General features: G+C 48.9%; 1 protein-coding gene across 1 annotated transcript in view; it reads left to right on the top strand.

Annotated features, from left to right (window-relative positions):
• Positions 1–14,098, top strand: part of LOC139057625 (uncharacterized) — a 36,723-nt gene extending 22,625 nt beyond the window's left edge. The window contains exons 5-6 of the mRNA XM_070536177.1: positions 10,487–10,637; positions 11,019–14,098. Of these exons, the coding sequence (XP_070392278.1) occupies positions 10,487–10,637; positions 11,019–12,707 (1,840 nt within the window). The 3' untranslated portion in view covers positions 12,708–14,098. The remainder of the gene's footprint in view (positions 1–10,486; positions 10,638–11,018) is intronic.
• The last annotated feature ends 8,382 nt before the right edge of the window (positions 14,099–22,480 follow it).

Below are 22,480 nucleotides of genomic sequence, written 5' to 3'. Positions count from 1 at the left end.
AGTGATTTTGCTCACATATTGCGTGAGCAATAGCCTAGACTTGTGGCTGTTAAAGATGATGACCAGCGACTGGTTTCTTCTGTCGGACCACGCCGTTGCCGACTGGAGGAACTACGGCTTCGTAGTCTTAAGGGAGGAGAGTCTGGTGCGACCTCTACTCGCTGGAAGATAGTGCAAGTTCACGAGTGCCTGCTTCGCAGCAAGCGAAAGTACAATCGAGGTCGCCTGACGACAGGTTACAACGTCCCACGAAGCAGATAAAATTAGTAGCATTGCAGATTGCAGATATTGGGTCTACGGCATGATCTACGCGTCCACAGTGGATCTGCGACTTTTCAATGTTGACCGACGAGACGCGTTGACTCTAGGCCCGATTATTACAGCCAATGTTCAAACGGAGACCATAATTCACAGTGAATAATGAGGCACATAGAGCTGTATTGAAATTTAGTGAATGCTAACGGGTCGAGCCACAAACTCCAGTGAGAGCGAGTCAACCAGATCATGAACTTTTTGAACTCCATTATGGGCGCTCACACGGAAATCACAGAAAGGTATCGTCAAAAATTGAAGCGCCACCTCATGAGCAGCGGGTACAGGCTACCTGCAACCCCGCTAGATTTCCACCTGACATGGACGTGGTTGCAGTCACTTAACGGTCACGTGAGTTGCGAATACCCTTTCTTGCGTTGGTTGTAAGCTATGGATCGCTCGGGGGTAAGCCGTACGAAGACTCTTTCCTGCGGTTAGAGAGAGAGAAAGAGAAAAAACTTTATTTGGTTCTTTCAAGGATTTAGCGTCTCGAGGTCTCCGTCGTCTTCTTAGGCACCGGTGACTTGGAGCCTCTTCCGGCAAGGGTGGGCCCCTATTCCAGGGCTCCACTGAGCCTAGGTACCTCACTAGCGTGCTGCACTAAGGCTCTTTGGGCCGTGAGCTCGCAGCTGGTAAGCCGATTCTCCCATTGCTCTGCTCTCTGATTGATTGATTTAATGATTGATTGTGTTGACATTCCCATGTGACATGATAGAGTGTGGGTGTGGCCCCGCACCATGGACAGGCGTCTCTGTATTGTGTTGGGTACATTTTGTTTAGGATGTATAAGTTTGGGAAGGAGTTTGTTTGCAATCTGCGCCAACTCGTCGCTTCCTCCTTCGTTAGAGACTTGTGCGGTGGGGGATATTAACCATCGCTTGGCGCTACCCACTGTAAAGGTGCATGATAAAGTAACAGAAACTAAAGCATCGTTTTTTTTTACCATTTGCTTGTATGAGTATTTTCCGGCATTCCTGCGTGCTTATGCAGCATGCGCGCTGCAAACCAGTTTTGCGCTAAACGACACTACTGGGTCTCGCAGCCTTACTTTAGCCAATGCCTCCTTTACTAGATGCCTGCCGCGTTGTCCGGTAAACTCGATTCCGTACCCTCTCCTTTTTCTCGTCTCCGCGGAAAGGCAACAATCGCCTCTCTTGGCGAACACCTGCAACTTAGATCACGTGCTGCAGCCTCTGAGGTAACCATGACATTTGTCACCGTCTTGAAGGCCCTCGAGAACGCTCGCTAAGAGACGCCCGCGAATATCGGCTCTATGAACGCATCGGCGAAAGCATTTGACCGCCGCTGCCGCCACCGCCGTAAGTTGAAAAGGCAACGAGCGCCACCGCACGAAATTTATGCTCAAATAAGGGAACCGCCGCTACAGTGGGAAAGCGAGCGACGCGGCGAGCATCTAGTAAAGGAGGCATAGCTTTAGCGCGAGCAACGAGCGATGTGTTGAAAGCCCAGCGCTGAAACCAGACGCACACCTTTTTGTGCTCGGAAATGCCAGCGCAAGCACGTTGCGAGCCGCTCCAATCCAATCCAGAGGAAAGAGGAGGGGCGCGTTCCCTAGTGGTATAACACGAAACGTAATAAATTACATATCAGTCAGTTTGCGTCTTGTAAACATTAAAATGTTTCGTAACCACAGTAAAGTGACTAATAATATTGTACTAATTTCATTTATTGTGTAACTTGCTTGCGCATGTTATTTACGCCGTGGAATGACAAACAAGTGAAAGAAAAAAATTTAATTATGGTGTTTTACGTGCCAAAACCACTCTCTGATTATGAGGCACGCCGTAGCGGAGGACGCCGGAAATTTTGACCACCTGGGGTTCTTTAACGTGCACCTAAATCTAAGTACACGGGTGTTTTCGCATTTCGCCCCCATCGAAATGCGGCCGCCATGGCCGGGATTCAATCCCGCGACCTCGTGCAAGTGAAAGAAGGCACAGACCATGCACCGATGGCACGGTCACGTGAGGTCCAGTTTGTGGACTACCCATAAGGTAACGCCAAAGGCATGATAGCCCCCCATAGGGAACTTAGGTAAACCAATGAAACTGGAGGCGTGCTGAGGGACAAACTTTGTTTTGGCACCATTAGTTCTTTCGTCTTGGGGCTTCGCCAGATTTCGTAAACATCCCCAGTTTAGCCAAAGTTGGCGCATCCTGCACAGCACCCACAGCCTTCGAGAGACGTGAGCGAGCGCGTCTCTCTTCAGCACAAAGAACCACCGAAAACAAAGCACGCGGAGTTATGAGTAGTCGGCACTCTTTGTCGGCATTGCAGATCGCTTTCAAGGTGCGAACCACGCGGCGGTGTCATACGAATCCGCCGCCTGAGTAGGTTTAATCATGGTTTATAATTGTTTGACGCATATGGATAAAGCGCTAAGAGCGAAAACAGCTTGTAATAATCGGAAGGTCATCAGCTCACCTAGTGCCTCAACCTGCAGTACTACGGTTGCGTCATCGATGCTTCTGGCGCCGCCATGGGCACCACTTCGTGTCACCTCTGCGCTGTCGTTAGTGCTGACCTGATGAAGTTTTATCACAGTGATAAAGTCACCGGGCTGCGTGGAGACGAGCAAGTGACACAATGCTTATGCATCCTTAGGCAACTCGCAGGGAGGTTTCTGCGTGAATTTTTCATTTGAGGATGTACAGAGGCAAATAATTTGAGGCCTAAATAACCGCACCAACTAGCAGTGGGCCGGTGCTGTGAGGACATACGCAGAGGGAGGAGCGGTATGCGAGGGCTGGCAAGATGAGCGACATCAGAGCCAGCTGTAGAAGACGATGACGAACGCGCGAGCAGGGGCGTGAGCGCTTTCACGCGGTTGAAAATAGGAAGCTAAAACTAGGAGCGCGCGCCTCATATCCGTATTCTAAAATAACACCGCACAAATATATGTGGAGATACATGCATAAATATTTACAAATCCATTGGTTACCCATAATTCTCATGAGCACTGAACGATCACCAGAGTTACCTCCTGTAATGTTTGTAGGAGACTGATTTCAAAGACGTGGCTCGTGGACTAGCGCGGTGGTGATGCTGCTGTTAGGAATTCATTGGCGTAAGGGCCAAAAGTAGCCAAAGAACGCCAAGGCTGTCACTCCGACGGCGTCTCTGCGGTCTGAATTAGCGACCGGCTGCAAGGAGCGAAAGTGCACCAGAAGAATGGGAGAGGAAGGGGGACAGACCAGAGTTAGGGAGCACACTGAGAGAATCCCGGCCTCGACCCACGAAATTTTTGTCATAGTATGCGAGCTAACATTTCGTTGTGATTGGTTGGGAGCAGGAGACATAAAGAATGGCCGTAATAAGAGGCTACCGATCCAGCATGCCGCTGTAGTTTTCAGATCCTCCAGCAACCTTTGTTGCATCTGGGTCGCAAGCCCCAAGGGTAGCGTTGGCCTGGCGGCCTGGGGCACAGCTGGAAGCATCCGAAGGTCCTGGCAAAGGATAAGTCGACTGCTAAAAGAACAACTTGTTTATTATAGCATCGCAAAAGAGCGGCCGGTCAAGTCGACCGAAGTGGAGAGACGGGAGAGCACGTTACTCGACGGAAGAATTCGAAGCCTCCCTCTCGGCGTCCGGGGGCAGCTGCTTTTATACTCTAGGAGTCGAGGGCAAGAAGGAACGGCTCGGGATGAGGCGCACGTGACGGCGGCGCACGGACACGTTGAGAGGAGAAGTGACGCATCCGCCGGGCCGGCGCCGGTCAGACCTCCTCGCTTCACAGTTGGGGAGCTCCTCTCCCCGGCTGCCACGCTTTGACAAGCGTGGGCACCAACAAGTACACACACACACACACACACACACACACACGAAGACACGTGGCATTGAAACATGCCTGGACGCGCTTAACAGCAAGCGTTGCGGCAGCGCTGAACGGGCCAAAATGTCCGCCGCTTATAACGAAGCCCCGCCGTCCGTTGCAACCGCGCCGGCTATACCGCGCGTCGTAGGCGAAACGTAACAGACCGCCCCGCCGGGAGAAGGATATCCCGATGGTCAGGGGACCGCATCCGCTGTCCGGAGGCATGTCGCTCGATGATGCTCATAACCGAAGTCGATCGTCCCTCGGCGTTTCTTGAGCGCAGCGCACAGAGAAGGCCTCGTTCTCAAGTTCAGGTTCACACAGGACACTGCAAAGGGACTTCGGGAGAGTTGCCATTTTCGTTCTCGTTCCCAGCAAGGGTTAGAACTACGCCGAACCTCAACCGCTCAGTCAGCAAGCACGACACAACCCTCACTAAGCCATGCCAGGTTCTTTCCCCTTTTATACTACTGCCTAGTTCCTTACAGTAGTCTAGCAGCACTCAGAACGCGTCCACAAATTGGAAAATTGCACTAGAAAGCACGTCATGACTTTGAAACACTAAACAAAAGCAATATGTTAAAAATCCTGCTTCAGGAAGAAAAACATCAGTAACAAAAAACTTTGAGGCTGATTTCTACGTTAAGGGCCTCGACTTAAGCCATCGGCGTTACCGTTGAGACTCCCCTTTTTGTAACACACCTCAAAGGAATATTGTTGCAAAGCGAGGCTCCAGCGCAGGAGGCGGCCATTTTTGGAAGAGATGGTCTACAGCCATTGGAGAGGGCAGTGATCCGTCTCGAAGCATGCGAAGCGGAGACCGCAGCGAGCGACCGTACACCAGCTCAGCTTGCGAAAACCCCGTAGCCGCATGCGGCGCGGTCCTTAATGCAAACATCACCCCAGGCAGACACAGCTCTCAGTCAGTTTGTTGTTCAAAACACAATGCTCTCAACACGCGCTTCATGACGGAGTGGAGCTTCTCAACGGAATTCGACTGTGGGTGGTACACTGAGCTGTGTAACAGCTTTGCCGCGCACCTTTCGGGAAAGGCTGTCGCGAAAGCGCTAGTAAACTCTGTGCCCTGATCCGACTGGATTTCCGTAGGAAAACCAACTTGCGCAAATATGGACAGTAGTGCATTGAATATCTCAGCTGAGCTGAGTTCTTTAAGCGGCACTGCTTCAGGGAATTTTGTCGCTGGGCAGATCACAGTCAAAATGTGTCTGTACTCCGTGGTTGGTACCGGCAGAGGTCGCACTGTATCAATAACGAGCCGTCTAAAAGGCTCCGTAATGATAGGTACCAACTTCAACGGCGACCTCGATTTGTCCCCTGGTTTGCCCACCCACTGACAGGTGTCACATGTCCTCACAAAGTGTTCTGCGTCACAAAAACACCCTGGCCAATAGTACTCTTGCAAGAGACGGTCCTTAGTCTTCCTAACTTCTAGGTGTCCGGACCACGAGCCCCCATGCGACAAGCGCAACAGATCAGGACAGTAGCACTGAGGCACGATCAGCTGATCGAAATCCACTCCCCTGCGGTCTAGACACTTCGGGTACAGGATCCCACTTCTTTCCACAAAACGAGCATTTTTCTTGGAGATACCTTCCTTGACATTACAGCGCATGCCTTCTAGGCTGCCATCTTTTTTTTGCTCGGCTATCAAAGCCGACGGGCTGACTTTTAGCAACCAATTTAGTCCATCTGACGTAGGCGCGATGAGCAAATCTGCAGATAGCTCTTCTAACTTTCCCGTGTCGGGCGTTTCCTCTGCAGTATCTGGTGCCTTCAACGCTACAGCCTAAATTTTATTCAGTTCGGACGTGCTCTGAATATCAGCTTGCTGCGCCTCCGACCCTTTCTCATTGTTCGACAGCGTCGGCCCTGCAACTACCGCCTTTGCAGGGAGCTCCCGAACTCGCGATCTGGTTAAGGCCTGAACGCTAGTCTCACCAAACAAAAGCCCCTTCTCGCGCAGGAAATGATCGCACCTGTTCGAAAATAGGTACGGGTACTGGGGGGGGGGGGGGGGCAGCATAGATGACACTGCGGCCTCCGTCTCAAGTGCTCCGAAAGGTCCTTCAATAAGCACTTTTGCTACGGGCAGACACCCGCTATGAGTTTCCACGGCTTGCTTGATCCACGCGCACTCGCCCGTGAACATATCGGGTTCTACGTAAGAGGGGTGAACTACATCCATTGTAGCTGTGGAATCACAAAGCACTCGGCACTCTTTCCCGTTCACGAAGAGGTCTCGCGTGTAAGGCTCGAGAAGCTTCATGTTCTCGTCAGTGCTGCATAATGACAAAAACACGACTTTTGTTTTTGTTTATGGACACTGCGCCGAAAAGTGACCCGGCTTCTGAGACGTATAACACACGCGCGCTTGCCTGGTCTCGAACCGCTTTCTGCGTTCGACTTCGGCTGCCGCCGTCTCCTTACGTTAGGTCGGACTGCTTTCACTCGCGTCCGCGCTACGTGGGTCCCCCCTTGCTCTCATTGGTGTGAACTTCGGCCTCTCAAACTTGGAGCCAAATTCACCCTTTTGACCGTCCTTAGCTCCGCGAGCCCGACGCGTCACAAGCTCCTCGGCTAGTTCGGCGGCTTTGGCCACCGTACTAACGTCTGGCCTATCCAAGACCCAGTACCTCACGTTCTCAGGTAATCGACTATAAAACTGTTCCAGCCCGAAACACTACAGAACGTTCTCGTGGTCACCAAATGCTTTCTCTTCTTTGAGCCACTCCTGCATGTTTGACATTAGCCTGTAGGCAAACTGTGTATATGACTCACTTCTGCCGTTCTCATTTTCCCGAATCTTCCGATGGAACGCCTCCGCTGACAGCCTGTACTTTTTTAGCAGACTCGATTTCACTTAGTCGAAATCCTCTGCCTCCTCTCTCTTCAAGCGAGCGACTACGTCGGCCGCCTCGCCGCGTAACAAAGTGAGCAAGCGCTGTGGCCACGTTTCCGGAGTGAAACCCTGCTTTTCGTACGTTCGCTCAAAGTTCACAAGGAACAAACCAATGCCCTCTCCAAGCTTAAACGGCCGCATCAAGCCAGTCATTTTGAACGATACTCGTTCTCCTGCACCGTGCGCCTCACTTCCATAACGAGCGCGTTCCATCTCTAGCTCGAGATGCTTCATTTCCAAAGCGTGTTGACGGTCGCGCTCTTCGTTTTCTTTTTGCTCTTTACGTTCGCGCTCCTGTCTTTTTGCCGTCTCCCTCTCCTCAATGGTCTCAAGGCATTCCGACAGCTCGCCATCCTCAGCTTCTAACTCAAGAATAGCCCTTACCAGTTCTGGTTTTCCGCGCTTGTCTGAGACGTCCAGACCCAACTCTCTTGCAAGCTCCAGCAATTACGGTTTGCGCAACGACTTCCAATCCATGGCTGCTCTGAATGCTGCTTTCTCTTCTGCCTACTATTGTTTTGCCGCAAACTAACCCGGCAGCAACAACAACAACAATTACCAGCTCTGTTTCTGACACTAACAAAAGCCTGGCAAAACTAAGAAGGAGACAGTCCCGCACTCACCAAACCTCGCAGCCAAGAATTCAGCGCAATCATTCCACTGCTGTTTGATTGTGTTGTTCATAAAGGAGCTTGTGGCCAAGTGCTGCACCAGGGTGGCCAATCCGGTGAGGGAGGGAGTGCGTTACCGGTTCTGGTCACCGGGATCAGGCCACACTCCAGGCCTGTTTATGCAATTTTATCACACGCGGATTTTTCTTTTTTTTTTATCCGATGGAAAATTGCTGGCACCGGGATTCGAACCACGGACCTCTTGCACGCGAGGCGGGTGTTCTACCTTTACGCCACCGCTGCACCTCAGATCTGTTCTCAGATCATGAACAGCAGGTTGCCATTATCCCTCAAGAGAAAAGTGTATAATAGCTGTGTCTTACCAGTACTCACCTACGGTGCAGAAACCTGGAGGCTTACGAAAAGGATTCTACTCAAATTGAGGACGACGCAACGAGCTATGGAAAGAAGAATGATAGGTGTAACGTCAAGGGATAAGAAAAGAGCAGATTGGGTGAGGGAACAAGCGCGAGTTAATGACATCTTAGTTGAAATCAAGAAAAAGAAATGGGCATGGGCAGGACATGTAATGCGGAGGGAAGATAACCGATGGTCATTAAGGGTTACGGACTGGATTCCAAGAGAAGGGAAGCGTAGCAGGGGGCCGCAGAAAGTTAGGTGGGCGGATGAGATTAAGAAGTTTGCAGGGACGGCATGGCCACAATTAGTAAATGACCGGGGTTGTTGGAGAAATATGGGAGAGGCCTTTGCCCTGCAGTGGGCGTAACCAGGCTGATGATGATGATGATGATGTTCCACTACAGGCAACCAGTCATCACACAGGGCTGCTCCCGGCTGGTCGTTGTGTTGCTCAGCATTCAGTCGAGCGCATATCTTCGCTGCTGGCCTCTGTTGTCGCGATCTCACCGCTGGCAACCAGTTGATGCAAATGGGTCACAAGCCCCAAGGGTAGCGTTGGCCTGGCGGCCTGGGGCGCAGCTGGAAGCATCTGAAGGTCCTGGCAAAGGATGAGTCGACTGCTAACAGAACAACTTGTTTATTATAACAGCGCAAAAGAGCGGCCGGTCAGGTCGACCGAAGTGGAGAGACGGGAGAGCACGTTACTCGACGGAAGAATGCGGAGCCTTTCTCTTGGCGTCCGGGGGCCGCTGCTTTTATACTCTCGGAGTCGAGGGCAAGAGGGAACGGCTCGGGATGAGGCGCACGTGACAGCGGCCCACGGACACGTTGAGATGAGAAGTGACGCATCCGCTGGGCCGGCGCCGGTCAGACCTCCTCGCTTCACAGTTGGGGAGCTCCTCTTCCCGGCTGCCGCGCTTTGACAAGCGTGGGCACCAATATGTACACACACACACACACACACACACACACACACACACACACACACGCACACACGCACACACGCACACACACACGCACGCACACACACACACACACATACACACGAAGACACGTGGCATTGAAACATGCCTGGACGCGTTTGGCAGGAAGCGTTGCGGCAGCGCTGAACGGGCCAAAATGTCCGCCGCTTTGAACGAAGCCCCTGCGTCCACTGCAACCGCGCGTCGTAGGCGAAACGTAATGCCTTGAAAAAAAAAAGCTTTAACTAGCCCTGTTATATTTCAAGAGGTTTCGAACACTTGCACCAGTATTCGCATGTAGCTTAGGATGTCATGTGGTACCATGTCGCTCATATGTGACGCGCCTATGTTTTAAGCCATTCTGCAAAAAACCTTAGCACTTGGGTAGTTTCGATCATCTAAAGAGCCCGGTTTGTTATTCTTAGGACAGGCGTACCATTTCGATGCTTTATTTTCATGGCGTCTATGTCCTTGTTAGCCCAAATCTCTTCCTGTGTTTTTGGTATTGACACGAGAACTTGTTTATCTTTTAAGGGCGAGCGCTTTTACCGTCTAAGAAATGCTATCGCTCAGCGCAGGACGCGTCTACATGTATCGGAAGTTTCTAGAATGTTATCAATGCATGTATCCGCTGTCTGTTGTCGCCGAAACTTGTGTAATCTGATTGCATGTATGTGCTACGCGAATGGTGTAGCACTTTCTGGAAGACACGCGGGTACCTGCGATTACTCTGGAATGTTCCATGATTCATGTATAAAAGCTGACGCGCTTGAACCGCTGATCGGATTTCGACGGTCGCCGACTGTGTTCGCCGCTGTCGTCGTTTTTTGAGTGTAGTCTGCTCTTATGGACACTGGTTTGCCCAGTAAAAGTCAGTATCGTCTTTCACAGTATTGCTACTGTGTTCTTTACAGTCGCTACCATGTGACAGTATTTATTTACGGGAAAATAGAGCTGGTCTCTCGTTAACCTCTTCAGAGTAGGCTGTCGTGTCGTTACCGACAGTTTTTATTTATGGCTATTAATTTTTAATTGTGATCATAGCTATGTTTCAGAGGTGCGGTCATTAATTTGCAATGCTAGTATGTACTATATTGGCTGTGCAATCGAATTAACCCAGTTAATATATGGCTACAGTGGCAGGGAAACTGCGCTCAGACAATAAATGAAGTATAGGCTTTGTCATTGAAGCGTGTGTTAACTCATCGCAGTAAGAAGCTCTTACTTAGAATATCACTCTCCGAAAGATGCGATAATATTGCAGTAAATATTATATTTATTGGCAGCCGGTTAATAATTACAATAAACGCCACTGTGATTTTCACGCTGCCTTCATTCAGTGGACGGCCATTCTCTACAAAATGTGCACATTTCAAATGTTACAAGAGTCACGTAATCCTTGTTTTACGAATTTGCTTATATAAAGGTGGGACTCTTCCCGGGTGCATACGGGCGAAGAGAGCACACTGGTCGAGTCCTGGAAGCGGCTAGCGAGGAGAGTCGGTTCACGGCTGAGCCTGGTTCAAGTTCCCTCGCAAAACCTCGAGCCCATCCACAGAGCGGCGCGCTACATTAGGGTACGAAAAATACAAAAATATATGCTTTTAACTTTTTCTGTTCATCCTTTATATCCAATGACCATGCTTATTGAAATGAAACAGTTTCCGTGTGCAAGGAGTACAAGTACGATCTTTAAGTGATGCTATCAGGTCTTCGCGGAGCGAAAAAGCGCTAATATTCTTTAAGTTGCCGGTAGATTGGAAGAGAGCGCAAAAGAAATATAATCAGACAGAGCGTTTAGAGACAGCTGTTCATCTGTGTGCCGCCAGCTCTAAATCCGAGGTACTAAAAGAAAACGGAAGGCGGCCAAGACGTAAATGGCTAGTTTCGGGCAACGATTCTATTGCAGTTATGCTAACAAACGATTAACGCAAGTGTACCATACTGACTTCACGCAGACCTGCCTGGCGGTACTCGAAAAGCCAAGCATCCAAGAGATCAAAAGTGTGCTCGACGCTGGAGGCATCACGTGGCCGCTCCGGAACCGACGTCCGGACTTCCTCAATGCCCTGTTCTACATGGCGACGCGCGTTTTCCGCCCCGTCTTCTTCAACATCGAGACACTTGCAGAGAATCCGGAATCATCACCATCTGCTGATCACCTCACCCTCTTTTTTGGGCCTTTCCGACCGTTCCAAGAAAACCTCAACGCACTATTGAAACTTCTTAAGGCGGGCGAGCTCCGAGATCACCTCCGCTTGACATACGAGATGCTCAACGGCAGCGCGGACGAAATGAGGCTGAAGGAACTCGCCGGCTATTACGAAACTGCGTCACACTTCTTCGAACGCTACCAAACGCCGTCCAAGTATCTCAGTAGGAGCGAGAATGTGTGCTTCTTCCTACAGTACACGAAATCCGTCTCAAAGTCCCGCTGGAAGGTCCTGATGAAGCGTTACCTAAATGCCACTATTTGTGACGGTTCTGGGAATGTGAGTCACGGCAGCAGCAGCAAAATGTTAGGAGGCGTGGTTATCGAGAGCGCCGACTACTTCGCGGCCCTGTTCCAGATGCACGCCACTTACGGCGAGCAGGTCATGAACGACATGATCGAGGGCCTGTGCGTGCAGAATCTCGTTGAGTATGCTAGCTTCGAACTGCTGGCCAGCCAGCGCGGCAGCCGGGCGCTTGCGACGCAAGTCGTCTACAATAGGTGCTTCTCGGAGACGTACGCCTTCTACGAAAGGGCCGTCATCGCTCATTTGCACCAGCCGCTGAGCACCGAGGCCACAGACCTGGGCAACGTGGCCACGGACGTGAGCAATGCATTGGCAAATGCGTTGCACGAAAACAGATCAAGCCTAGCGGGCGGCAACCATAGTTACGTGGGCTCGCGCGGCAACTTTCACTTCGCCTGCCTCGCACTGGACATGCTTGACCCGAACTCGTTCGCCGAGCATTACGAGAAGTACCCGGTGCCGACTGACAACGCGCTCGTCAATTCGATGCAGCACCGAGCCTTCTTTAAACTTGACAGGCCGATGGCTGCCGGGGGTCACAATAACGCATCAAAAAACCGTGGTTCCACAACGATGGCGAGTTTCTCCTCCTCCGTGGACGATGAAGCCATCGGCGACCCCCGACGCGCCGCAGGAAGGTTTCGTCATTTTCGGTTTGCACTCCCGCACTTCGAGGATCCCTTCTACGTCACCAACGTCAGTTACGGTGTGCTCATGGCGGGCGTTGGTACGCGCATGGCGGCGGCACTCTTCTACGACCTGGTTGATGACGACGAAGTCTATGCCGCCAAGTATCAGGAATGCTTACTCCCCGGAACGTCAAGCCACCGAGAAAGCGGCTCTCTCGATCTCGAGATACTGGGCGCTGTCGCTTCGATCGGCATTGCCTGGTCGGCGCTGCAATCGAAAGTCCCGTCGAATGAGACGGGTGGCGTTGCTGGAGACGTTGCGTTTCTTAAGAGGAACGAGGTATTCTTCGTCTTCTTCTGTTACCTTTTATGTGGCGACGAAGATGGTGAGCGCATGTGTAATTTGCCGCTACAGAACAGTGCGGCGTTTTCGCGCGTGTTCGGCTGCAAGGAGGGTGCTCTTATGAACCCGACTAATAAGTGCCGCATAGTAAAGTAGTAGCTGCATCTTTACCCTTTATCTTATTTTCAAGTCTTTACACACCCACTACATTGTTCACTGCATTACAAGGAAAGTTCAGATAATGCGTATACCGTCACGTACAGGGGCGCTATGACATAAAACTATTCCAAACTTTTCTATTCCAATTCTGCAATCAGCCCACCGCGTTTGGCCAAAACTTTTTTGGACCACCCCGACTTCACCTGTTTGCTACGCGACGTCACGAAATCTGCGACAGCTCCCCATTTTATATGACGTGTGCACACTAATTTTTCATAATTTCACCTAACGAAACAGAAATAGTTATTTCTGATTCGACGCCTTTTTGCCAACAGCCCTCGGCTATTGGTCAAAAGTTTTCGGGCTGCACCCACTTCTGCCTAACACGTGACGTCAGAAAACCGCCATACTTTACCGTGTCAAAGTGACGCGTACGCCTTAAAGATGCCGAAAAAAACTGAATTTTCTTCTGAATAGCCACAGGCTGCCCCTTTCTGAAAGGAATAAAAGATGGCTGCTGCCGATCGCTCCGGCACTGGCTATTCGCCTCTGCCGGAGAACATGGGTTTATTTGCGTGTAATAAAACTTTTTGCGTGGCCACGTAAGATTTTAGAGAAATTTCGGCACGTTTGCTATCTTGTTTTGCCAACTCTTCCTTGCTGAGGATCTGGTTTAGAGTCATTCTTAAGCTTCTATTGCATGCCGCTGCGATTGTCGACGAGCCACCGCAAGCTAAGTAAGAGAAAGCGCACCAGTCGCAGACTACGGCACCATCCTCTTCGTCCGGTTATCGATATTCAGTGCAGTGGCTCGGCCCCATCGAATCCCTCTGCACTTGAGAGGGCTCATCGCCTCTTGTGAGCCAATTAGATACGCCGAACCGCTAAGTGCAGGCAATGTTATTCGTTTTTTTAAGCAATCAAAAGTGACCTCCTATGAACGACGAGAGCATTTCATTTGTTTGTTCAGACAACCCTGCGGGTGACAGCCATATCGTTTCGTCACCGGTTACGCAAATTTGACATCAGGAGATTGGAATGAAATCATATTGGAATAGTTTTACGTTATACGGCCTGTAATTCTGTCAATAACTTTTACATACAAGTTTTCTCTTTATATTTTATTCTGCAGGGCACTTTCCCTATTCCGATGAATAAGACCTTTACGTAAACGGCCTATTTCAATATGCCGTTTCGTATGTGAAGCAGCTCCTTCCTGCTCCTGCCGGCGGGCAGCAGCACAAGTCTGTTCCAGGGCCAGCTTTTCAGACGACATTTTTACCATAGGCAAAAACAGTTTCTCATTTTTATCTTAAACCACAGGCAACTAACCGCTCCAAGTGTTATACTAAACGAAGCAGGCAATAAAATGCGATCATTCTGCAAAATTTGAGCAAATAGAGTGCAGCGGTGGGTGCAAAATCTTTTTTTTCATCACACGCATGAATATTCAGGATCCTGTACGTACGGCAGTTGCTAGTTTACCTAATCTGCCTGCCTGCGCAAGCCTTATCGTTCAAGCAGCCCCATACTCACTTTTACTGAACAACAATACACCACTCTAGGTGTTCTGTGTCCATTTGTTTGTTGTCCTTTATAATGAACTAATATACAGAAATTCGTGCTTTATTTATTAACCTGCGGTCGAATTCACAAAGCCTTTCGTTCGTAAGTGCTGTTTTTCCTTGGCTGATCGCCTTCACTAATATTATGTCCTACATCACTATTGGCTGGCACGAACACTTCCAGGGTAAGAATGTTTTTTTTTTCTAATTCGTGCGATGCTTTTTAAATAAACTGTGGCCTAACATGGCAGGGCAACGCACTAAAATGCGGAAAAACACACGCGTAAAAGGGGACGCGTGTGTTTCAGACTTTCAACGGCGTGCACCAACTTTATGTTCTAGCTATGACTTGACGTCTCTCCTCGTTCTGTTTTAGGTGGTTCTTGTTTGTCAGTGTAAACGCTGCTCCAGTGACTTTGTTTGGTGGGCGCACCTTCGTTCCCTAGTGCTCCTGTTGGAATGCTGCATTCTTATTCGTTTGGGCCAGCCAACGGAGCACTGTGTTTCCTTGTTTCTTCAATAAAATGCCAGCGGTCATTGTCAGGCATACCGAATTGAGACTTAATCATGAAACATCACGTCCAGTGAACAAACTAGAGTATACGCGTGCCTTGGAAACAAATCGAAATCTTTCAGCACGATATCCAAATTGCGCGCTGGCTACATCGCCATGCATTTGAGCGCAAATTTTAGATTACTCGTTGATGATTTAACTCTTTTTACTCAAAATATTTAAGTCTATCGTTCGATGACAAGCGATATTCAACCATACTTTACTCATCGTTCTGCAGAGGAGGCTCAATATCATGATCACATTCAACGCAGATATTAAATTTCACTATGGATGATAATGTCGCGACTAGACCTGCTTGATGCATTCTAATGAGTGTAAAACCTCCAAAAAGCATCATTTCTCCTGTGAAAGCACAAAGACATTTTATATATTGAAAGATAAAGTCTGTATCAGAATAATCTCAGTTCCCTTCCACTCTGTGAAGACGGATAACCAGCGAAGCTGTCTATGTGGACCCCGCAATGGGAAACTGCACCTCCGCTGCGGGTCGGGCTGGCATCGCATTATCTCCGGGATCGGCCCACGTATCAGGAGTTTTTTGCTTACAACAACGGCACGAAAATTGCCTTGGACGGTAGAGGTAGACAGCTTCGCTGTAAAAATTCACGCCCTTTCAAGTCAGCGAAGATGGTCGTACAGCGAAGCTGCATTAGTTACACTTAGTCTTACATCATGCAAGTCTCCGCAAGCATTCTATATTGTAAGTCTTTTGTTTCCCCATTCTTTCACCTCCTTTTCGTTATTGCGTACTTCGCGTGGTGACCATGCTTTAGGAGTCAGTCAGTCAAGAACTTTAGTGAGGTCCTGAGGAGTTTTAGGCCGTTGGAGATCCCACGCGGGGAGCTCCTCGGGCCGAAACCCGTTCACGAGCCAACTCGCGCTGAAGCTCGAGGCAGGCAGACTCCTCTTCAGGAGAACGCACTACTTATGGTGTTCCCATGGTTATAGTTTGGATGGAGTGAGCGGAACCACTAATCCAAAGCTCCGTATAATAATCAAAGGCCCACCACTGGAGACGTGGGCGCTGCAGTCGTTTTCACGATTGGATGGATTGGTTTGACGATTGATGTGTTTGTGTTTCTTAATGAAGTTACGCTCACATTCGGCTGCGATGGAGAGAACGATGTCACTGACGGTATGCCCAAAATCCGCCGTTGTCACTTTCCTTCGATGTCTCCAGTTTGTTCGGTGGCATGGTTAGCAACATCCGCCCGGCATTGCCTTTTGTGACTCTTCAAAATTGAATTTCTTCAAAATGAAATGTGTCCGTCACGTAAGACACTGGATGTTTCATACCCCCCTTATGCAATGGCTCATACTCCCGTAAACGCATCCTCCCATTTACGAAGACAGTAGAGAAGTGAAATTCTACGCTGTAATGACGAGCGGCAACGGAGCCACCTGTGGAAGAAGACGACAACGCTCGAGCCATGGCTGATGATGAGTGCTTTAGCGAACTCCGACAACGACGGCGCAGGGTCTGCGCAAAGAGTTTCGCTGTGAAAGCATATGCAGATATATGCCCCCATGCGTATGCATTCCATTTCTATTCTTTTCGTCTACTTGTTTGTCTTTTAAGCGCTTCAATCACTCATTTCATTAAGCTCGAACTTTCCAGCTTTGTAGTCATAGCTTGAAAATATCAATGGTGATTGTCCAGCGTCGGTATTCGAACAAAGCCTCTCTAAGAACTGTAGCTCGATACCGTAATCATTAGGCCACGGGCGATCGCCCCTCAGCATGCGGAATAGAAAATACCCTCAGGAATTTCCCTCTTGCAGGATGCGTTTTGTAGTCGCCATGGCACTTTTGCTTCTGCTCAGGCGTTGCGTCACGGCATTACGTTTGGTGCAAATACGCTTATACTTTGAACACCACTCGATGAGTCGCCATTGTAGTTTTTGCCCATCCAACGTGCGGCTGACACCCACAACGGGGCATTGGTCAAGAAATGAATTGATTATTCCTTAGAACCGCCACTGAACTTTCAGGACTCCTAATTATCCTCGAAAAGTTTTAGTGGCGCCCTCTCGCTTATGACGTGCGCAGGCGGACTCCGTAGGCACGCTGCGCGCACGCGCGCGCCAGATGAAGGCTGCTTGACGGGGTCGGTGGACCTCATCTGTTCAAGTATTTAAAAACACGCCGCTGTGCAAATTTGTGCTACATTGTATAAATTCTCAAGAAAATATTTGCCATAAGAATGAGTAGAGGCCTCACCTTGCCAGCGGTCTGGAACGCGCTTAGTGCAGATTTGTCATCGAGTCGTCCGTTAGTAATAATGGTGTAGCCACGCATGTGTTGGATGGTGATATCGCGTTATGGCTTAGTACCGTGCTCATTGCGCTTTCGTATTAGATTACCTGCCCTTTCTTTTTGAATGATGGACTCCAGCACTGGGTGTGTCGGTACACCATCTTGGCAATGTAATAAATTAAAAGTTTGCCTGCGTACACCACGCCCTCGCACGTTGGTCTCATACTCCGTTAGTGACATGCCCTAATTTTATTGCAGCGTAGAACTTAAAACAAATATCGGAGAGCGTTTGATGCCGATATAAACAAATTAAGTTGTAGCTCCTGTGCGTTAATGCAGTCATCTGCAGCAAAATGAGGCACGTTGCAGCAACCTGGAACGGCGAACGCGTGAACGAAAACAATGAACTCGTCTACAGAGATATTGCGCCTCAGGTTTAGGTACTGGGTATCCCTGGCATTCTGTAGTGTCATCTGCTCTAAGAAATCTTTAGCTTTTTGTATGAAAGCCATGTTCCTGAAGATATTATTACTAGTGCACAGAAACCGGGGGGAATTAAAAACGAGAAAATCTACCCCACTGACAGTGAAACCCCGCCGCTTACCGGCAACCCCCTTACACACGATATCGGCGATTGGAAATGTCTGGAATAATTAACGTGCGAAAAAATTCCGATTCATTGTTCGGAAACATAAATCGCGGTGTAAGTACAGTTCGAGAGTAAGCTCTTGCAATCAAAATTACCTGTGTTTTTTTTTTCTAGTGAACAATATATGGCGTTATGCAATCGCAGAGAACTGAAATCATGAACGCAATGTAAAATATTCGCTTTCAACTGTGTTGGGGCTTAACCGACGCGCCATTTTCCAATCTAGCGGTAAGATTGTGCTTTGATTACAAAGCTGCTTACACTCTTGTTTGCTCACTGGGCGTGATGTCTTTGAGTCTCGAGATCAGTCTTGAGATCGTACTCCTCATTGTGACAGCTGCGGTGTTAAACAAGGAACATAAGAAACATAACTTCTATTGGCCTGGAGGAATAAGAAGACGCCGTTCGAAACGGCTGCGCTCACATCAGGCTACGCATATTTGGGCTTTCGGGTAAACTACCTTCTGGGACCGGCCCGAAACGATCACCACCATCTCCAAGAAGTGGTCCGGCGCCTGTGGAGCCCAGCTGCAGGTCAGTGGAACCATAATTAGGCGTTTTAAGGCCGATTTTCCACCTTCAGAACGTAGCGAGCTGCTAACCCTAACTTTAGTTAAGGGAGCCGCGCTGGCGGCGGCGGGCGAGCGCGCACTCGAGCATGGCGACCTTAAAAACTCCGGCTGCGGCATCGAACCCGCGACGAATTACAACATCACGACTTGAAGAACAGATGGATTTCACTGCATCTCCGGTGGGTGAAGCAACACCGCACCACGAACGCAATAAGGCAGCTACGATCAACAACAACATGCAAACCGCTACTGTGGTCGACGAAACGACAGCAGAAGCCGGATGGGAGTGCGTGCTTTCTCTGAAGGAAAAGAAAATCTCGCTCAGGAGCGACGCTCCGCGCAAGGAAGCGCACTGCCATCAGGTCCGATCACCAACTTATAGAAACCCATGGCGCATCGCGGGTGCCCATGACTCAAGCGTCTTCCGCCGCTACCGAAGGGTGACCTGAAGGTGGTCATCAGACCACACCGAGGGCTACCACTCAAGAATGTTACCAGACAGGCACTGGCGAGAGCCGTCATGGAGGCGTGCCAGGACAGAACCACCGACAACACTTTTATTCTAAGGATCATGTCAGGTTCCAACATTGCACTGATATGCACCCCGAATCTGGATACGGCCAAGGTCATGCAAGCCATTAAAGCTTTGAAGATGAACAGACGACAACACCCGGTCAATGCGTACGTTGTGGCAGAAGACACGAAGCGGGGAGTAATTCACAAGATAGAAGAGCACAACCATTCTGACGTGCTGCGATCGAACCTGCGTATCCGAACGCAGGGACTGGAGTTGATTGACGCAAGAATGATGGGTCACTCACAACGTGCTTTGCACCCCTTCTATGGCAGCCGAGTTCCCAGGTGTGTTTATTACTTCAAGGGGGGGGGGAGAAACTTTGCACACCCTACCGAAATACGGTACAATTCTGCCGTGTCTGTGGCACCGTGGGACACCGCACCGACGTATGTCCACAGGCGGACGTACAGGTGTGCAGCTCGTGCGGGGTGCGGGAGCCTGCCGATGGACACATGTGCAACCCCCAAATGCGCCATCTGTGGGAGTGATCAGCCAACGGGTGACCGCAGATGTCCCAAAACACTAAAGGCAGACAGGCAGACATCAATACCACGGCCAACGAAACCAACGAAGACCCAGCTACGGTGGTTCGCCACCGAAGACGAGGACTTCGAGTTGGAGTTCCTTCCGGCGATTGATATCCGGCACATCCTTCCGGCACATTGATATCTGGCAATGGAATTGCTGCACTCTACGCACTACATTGGCTACATAGAATCGGCGTCAATCCCTCCCGACGTTATGTGTATTCAGGAAATGGGGAAACAAAATCAAAAACTCAAAGGATACGAGCTTTATGCTCACCCGGATTACCCTCAAGTAGCCACCTTTGCCAAGAAGGATGTCGCGATTAGCGTAAATTATTTTGGGGGGGGGGGGAACCTATTTAGCACCAGATAATCACGGTTTGGCCGCTAAATAGGGGCAAACCTAAAACTATTATTGTCAACCTTTATAGTTCTCCCAGAGAAAAACAGGAGAATTTCGAAAACATGGTCACCTCGGTGCGACTCGCTCAAGGTAGGGACAAATAATATTGTTAGGTGACTTTAACGCGCAACGCACAAACTGGGGCTACAGTAGAGACAGTCCGAAGGGCATCTTGTTAGCTGATGTTGTAGAGCGCTATGGACGTTTCCGGCTTACTCAACCGGATCTCCCAACCCGAATCGGGAACAGCGTGTCCAGTGACACTTCCCCCGACCACACGTTCACCAACAACGTAAGTGAGACGCGATGGATGAACCTAGGTGAAAACCTAGGAAGCGATCACTATATCTTAAGGATATCGGTTAATGCAGCCAGGGTTCGAAGAGCTGTTGGCAAGGCAAGGCTATCCGACTGGACCAAATTTCGTGAAAAAACAGAAAACAATCGGCAGCATAACAGACGTAGGAGATTGGGCCGAGCGGAACAGAGTTATTCACTCTGGGGTCACAAAAACAATTGAAACGACAACGGAGGCTCCAGCCGTGGATCGTCACCTCTTGCATCTCTGGGAAGCCCGGAGAGGCCTCACAAAAAGATGGAAAAGGCAGAAGCTCAATCGCAAACTCAGGATACGGACAGCTCATCTAGCGCAGGAAGCTAACGAATACACACAAACGTTAAGCGACAGCAATTGGCGTCAGTTCAGCGACTCGCTTCGGGGCACGTTGACTACAAAGAAAGCATGGCGCATTCTTCGAAGTATGATTGAAGCGGGGGGAACAAAAACACTGACTAATCGCAACCTCAAGCTGCTTGAAAACAAGTTTGAAGGTCGGGAAGCTGACTTGATAGACAAAATTAAACAGATATACCTAGGAACTTTTCCGACTGGGCAATCCACCAAACCCGTTTACGAAGGACAGGACCCACCGGAACTGAACGCTCCCATAACCTTTGAAGAGGTCTGTACAGCGGCACACTCCTTCAGGAAAAATACGACCCCAGGATTAGATCAGGTCACGAACGCAAAGATTCGCAATCTAAGTGACGACATGCTAAAGAGCTTGACCAAATTCTTTAATGACACCGTCTGGACAGAGGACGGCGTCCTTCCAAAAGATGATAGATGATAGATGATAGACAGTAGATGATATTAACACCCATTAACATATTAACTTTCACTGTCTTTTAATCAGATGACAATGATCCAGTTCAGGATTGTTGAAAATATGAAATAACAATTTACTAGTCATTAAACTGGCATTATTTATAGTTTTAGAATTATTGCCATGCATACCAGCTGAAGCACATACCATAAGGTTATTTAAAAGTCTTGTGATACCTTCTTCCGTTATTTCATTGGCTGTCATGTAGCAGTAGTTAAAATCGGGAACTCTGGGAAGGCTAGAGTGACCTGCCCACGTGAATACTGATGAGAAGAATGTGTTGAATATTTCGGGGCACTCATTGTCCGGGACGGGAGTGTTGTTACTTTGGAAGGAAATGGAACTCGCATCACAACGAGATCATATTTAGTTCGAAAATATTTAGGACTAGTTTTCATAAGTGATGGAAGAACATGTGCAAAATATATTGCGCGACGCATAAGGTAGCGCAATAGTTTTTTACACATACACTCTATCTGCCCCAAGCGAAACGGGTACTCGCACGCTTAGCACTCCGGTATATCCGCATTTTTTTTCTTCCTTGGTTGCTGAAGCTTCCTAGTGAACCAAGAATTAGATTTATCTTTAGGTATTGTGATTAGATGGACATACTAGGTAACCAGAGTTAGAACCCTATCTCTAAAGAATGTCCAGTTTTCTTCACTGCTTTGGCTGTTAAATGAACGTGGAAATGTATGCTAAAGAAGGGTTCAAACTTCTGTGCTGACAGCTTTGAAATTAGCTTTATATTATTCACACATAGCCCATATATGTAACTGGAATCTTTAAATTTAGCTGAAGTAAGTGACGATCACTAAATACATCCAAGCGTGTTGTGTTGCTGCTCTTATCGTTTCTCTCGTTGTTACAAGCATTAGATCTAATATGTTAGTCTCGCGGGTGAATTGGTTAGCGACTTGAGTCAGGTTGAAACCAAATGTCAAGCTACATAATTCTGCTGAAATATGACAAGATGATGATGATAGTTGAGCCCAGTTCATTAAAGGTTAATAGAATCTCCTATGAGACACGCTATCAGCAGGACATTGTTCAGTTGCCTTAGTAATACTGACGCGCTGCTAATTAACAAAACACTGACAATAATTAGGCGGATGTTAACAATTCTATAAATAACATGATGGAAGATTTTACGTAGGCTTCTCAAACAATCTCGAGATTTGAATTGGCGTTATTTCAGTATGATGCTATTGCCTTCTTTATTCCTAGAAGGACGTCACCGCCTCTCTTATTTATTCGATCACACCTGTATATGTTGTATGAATCCCCACCGGGAAGAATGTAATCGTCTGTAATGTTAGGATTCAACCAGGTTTCTTTAAGAATTTGCGACTCGCTATTTTCTAGAACCGTAAAGAGCATATCGCGTTTCGACACAGCGCTGCGGATGTTAGCACATTGACACGTGCACTTGTTTGTCTTTATCAAGCGACACGCTTCACCACATACATACGTACGTTACA

The sequence above is a fragment of the Dermacentor albipictus genome, chromosome 3, assembly GCF_038994185.2.
Source record: "Dermacentor albipictus isolate Rhodes 1998 colony chromosome 3, USDA_Dalb.pri_finalv2, whole genome shotgun sequence".
Taxonomy (NCBI): Eukaryota; Metazoa; Arthropoda; class Arachnida; order Ixodida; family Ixodidae; genus Dermacentor; species Dermacentor albipictus.
Note: the sequence above shows the minus strand (reverse complement) of the source record. Positions and strands in the feature narration are given on the sequence as shown.